We start from the raw sequence: 3,542 nt of genomic DNA on the forward strand, positions 1-3,542 counted from the left end.
TTTTGATGATAGATGAATCCCTCACTTCTTCTCTCTCAGGACTGAACCTCACTATTGCCCAGAGCGTTGTGTTCCCTGCTCCATCGTCCCCAGCTCCATCACCTTCAGACTCTGTTTCAGCGCCTCCTTCTCAGGCAGGGAAAGCGGGGTCAGCCCTGGGTGGTGTGTCCGGCCTGGAGGTGCTGGCTCATAAGAGGCTGGAGCAAACCAGCACGTCACTGGAGGCTGCTCTCAAAGTGGTGGAGAACAAACTGGCACAGGGCAGCACTGTGGACGGGTAAGGACTTGTGATGTACTCTCACATGTTGGAGGCTGGCTGTGTGCTGGATGATATTGGACATCTCTTTATGTTGATCACCAGCATAAACAAATACATTGCAAGTGGGCTTGAAGAAAATAAATGATGTTATTTATCGGCATAAAGAGTTAGTTAGCATGACATAAATGGAAATGACAGTTTTTATGTTTGGAGTTTTGTACCTAGAGCACGTTGTAGTTGGAAAATTCTGACCTCTATCTGTGACTGGAAGGAAGCATCGGAACAACTTGAGTCTATATACTCTCATCAGTAGGCTTGTAACATTGTCCTGTCTATTTCAACAGTGGCAGCAGCACAGTGAAGGCAGCAGGAAATATTCTGGATGACATCGGCAACATGTTTGATGATCTGGCTGACCAGCTGGACGCCATGTTGGAGTGACATCCTGAAACTCCTGACAGCCTCACGGGGACAAAGTTCCCTTTCTCCAGAGAGAAAACATGGAGAGAAGCCAGCAGGAGATCAGGATGATCCCGTGATTGTGGTATGAACAGACACAGAGAGACAGTGGAGGGCTCAGCACCTCTGAGTGAATCAACAAGAGCACATTTGAGGATTTCCTGCACAACTTCTCCTCAATATTGGCCAGTTTCTCAACGCGAGCACTTCGCCTTAGGACACACACCTGGGAATGTTACTGGAGCAAAGACAAACAGCAGCTGCGAGATCGGCGTCCAGATGTCTTTGTGTGTGTGTTCAGTATATTATCACTAAAGGGAATGAGGGTCCATTTTAATCACCTGTTACCTGTAAATGTATAGATAAGTCTATGGTGGCACTGTGTATGTGTAGTCAGATATCTTTATACTGAGTATATTTATACTTCCATAAGTTTGTTTTTTTAACAAATGGAGTTCCTATTGACTGTTTCACTGTTTAAATCATTCTAGTGTATATTAGCTCGACTGTGTTATATCTATATGTTGCTGCTTATTGTCTATAACATGAGGAATATATTGTTTATTGAATTAAGAGCAGCGTATTCCATATGTACTAGATTTGATTTGACATCATTTTACCAAAGTCTTTTGTCCTCGTCAGGAAGAGGTTTGTGTCATGACAGTGTGAGGTAACATCCTCTCTCTACAATGTTTCTGTCAGTGAAAAGTCTGCGACCCACTAACAGGCTGCTATTAAGTGTGAAGTTTGCCGTCTTTAAAGAAAGGGAGACTCTTTTAAGCATTTCAGCAGCAGCTTGGTACAAAGCTTTTCTATCGAGGTCTACCTCCTGGAAGATGATATTCCAAATTGACTGATCACTGTAAGAGATGCACTGTAGGGATACGTATATAGAGGTGAAATGTGTTCTCCACAGAATGGAGGCTTGAGTGTGCCAGCGGGATAATATGACTTTTATGTGTTAAATTATAAAAAATAAAAAAAATTGGTAATTTTTTTGTATTTTATTTTTTTACACGCAATTGTAAATTAATATATTAAAATTGATTTGAAACTATGAATTATACAGGTCAAGTATACAAATACTGAAACATATTTCCTCGTTTTATCTTGATACTTGTAATCCTAAAAGAATATTTTGGAAAGCCTTCACATGTCACTTTTTAAATACCAATTAGTAATGTGTCAGCCTGTCTCAGTTTCAGGATGCATTCAGCTGGCTGTGGGCGTCTTGCACTGAGCTCCACAGTGCAAGCTTGGCGAGCTTCAGTGTGTGTGTGTGTGTGTGTGTGTATAAATGGTTATGGACTGTGTGCGCACACCTGCGGAGAAGATGGTGTGTGGGTTTGGCTTGGCGGGTTGATCCTGGCACACTCAAGACTCCACAGAGAAAAGGTAGCTCTTACAAAGCAGTTGGTGTGTAAAGCAGCTAACTCTGGGCTTTATGGACCTTTTTCTTTTTTCAACCTTACTGCATAATGACTTTATACCGCTGCAAAAGATGAATTCGAATGAATTTTCCAACAATGTATTTCTTATTATTTGAACAATGATGGTTGGCTGGTTGTTATAAACCGCTCCTCTACTCTGTATAAAAGCTTATATTTGGACTGGTAAACAGAAGCAGCAGTCCTTCAGTATCACAGTGTTACAGCAGGTTTATTGAAGCCAGATATCTCACACCGATCAGAATTTGAAAACTGGAGACTGTTGTTTTTTGTCCCTCAACATCAAATCTCAGAATTGTGTTACCTTATGTAAGTTCATGCGTCAATTTTAACGTATTCAAATCACAAAAAGTGTTTATTAATATATCTGACTCTCCTCATACGCCAGTTAGTGAGTCAATGAGGTCAGTGAAGAAAAGCCACGACCTACAGCCGTCTGTAAACTGACACCGTTTCATACAAATTCACTGTCTGATCATTTTTTTTTAAACAGCACTCATAAAGTCTTCCAAACTTTTACATGGTGTACTGTAATATCAGGGAGTTTACTTTTTTTTTTTTTTTTTTACATTCTGATGTCAAGTCATTTTGAAGCCATTACACAAAGCTCTGTATTATTCTGATGGATGCCTGTTACCTTGTATCAATATTTCAACTGAATTCTGTATCATCCTGGAAATCATTAAAAGGAGAATTTGTACAGAGGAAAGTGAAGGGGGTTTTGATGCAGTGTGCCCGCACAGACTTTTTCTCATTGAGGGCCAAAAGTAAAAGATACTGATGGAACACAGGCCAACAGCAAGCAGCTGCTGTTTTGTAATGTATTGTTTAAATGCAAAAAGGTGTTATACAGATGTAAAAAATCCATTTTGTCTGATCTATTCCGTTTTCTCTCCTGTAGTTTTGACTAAAGTTTTTACACGATCATTTTTCTAGGTTCCCTAATTCTAATTTTATTTCACTTGCTTCTCAGGGCTTCCGTCTTAAAAGGATCCCAAGTCTCCTTAATTTGTATCTCACAAAACGTTTTTGTTGAGAACGATGCAGCTCCGTTTTGCTCCAGACATGTTTTGTGGACTACGAAATGTCACCTGACTTTTCATCAGCCTGGGGGGGAAGAGAGATAATGACTTATCCTCATGTTTGACCGAACTGTTCCTTTAAAAGATAATGTTTGCCATATGAGTAATGTTACAGGTTGTATATACGACACTGATGTTATCCCCTGAAAGATGTCACTACATCATCAGATATTTGATCCCTGAGTATTACACAAAATATTGAGTCGTAAAGCTTCAAGTGTTTTGTTTCTTTTTTGTCAAATTGCTGTTTTCAAGGTCACAAATTCACCACGTTACAAAAGAGACTCAGTTATA

General features: G+C 39.9%; 1 protein-coding gene across 6 annotated transcripts in view; it reads left to right on the top strand.

Annotated features, from left to right (window-relative positions):
* caskin2 (CASK interacting protein 2) overlaps positions 1 to 2,875 on the top strand; it is a 59,240-nt gene extending 56,365 nt beyond the window's left edge. For all 6 annotated transcript variants that reach the window (XM_030400229.1, XM_030400233.1, XM_030400234.1 and 3 more), the window contains 2 exons: positions 40 to 277; positions 604 to 2,875. In XM_030400229.1, coding sequence (XP_030256089.1) covers positions 40 to 277; positions 604 to 700 — 335 coding nt within the window. In that variant the 3' untranslated portion in view covers positions 701 to 2,875. The remainder of the gene's footprint in view (positions 1 to 39; positions 278 to 603) is intronic.
* Positions 2,876 to 3,542: the final 667 nt, after the last annotated feature.

This window comes from Sparus aurata, chromosome 20 (genome assembly GCF_900880675.1).
Source record: "Sparus aurata chromosome 20, fSpaAur1.1, whole genome shotgun sequence".
In the NCBI taxonomy this organism is placed as follows: Eukaryota; Metazoa; Chordata; class Actinopteri; order Spariformes; family Sparidae; genus Sparus; species Sparus aurata.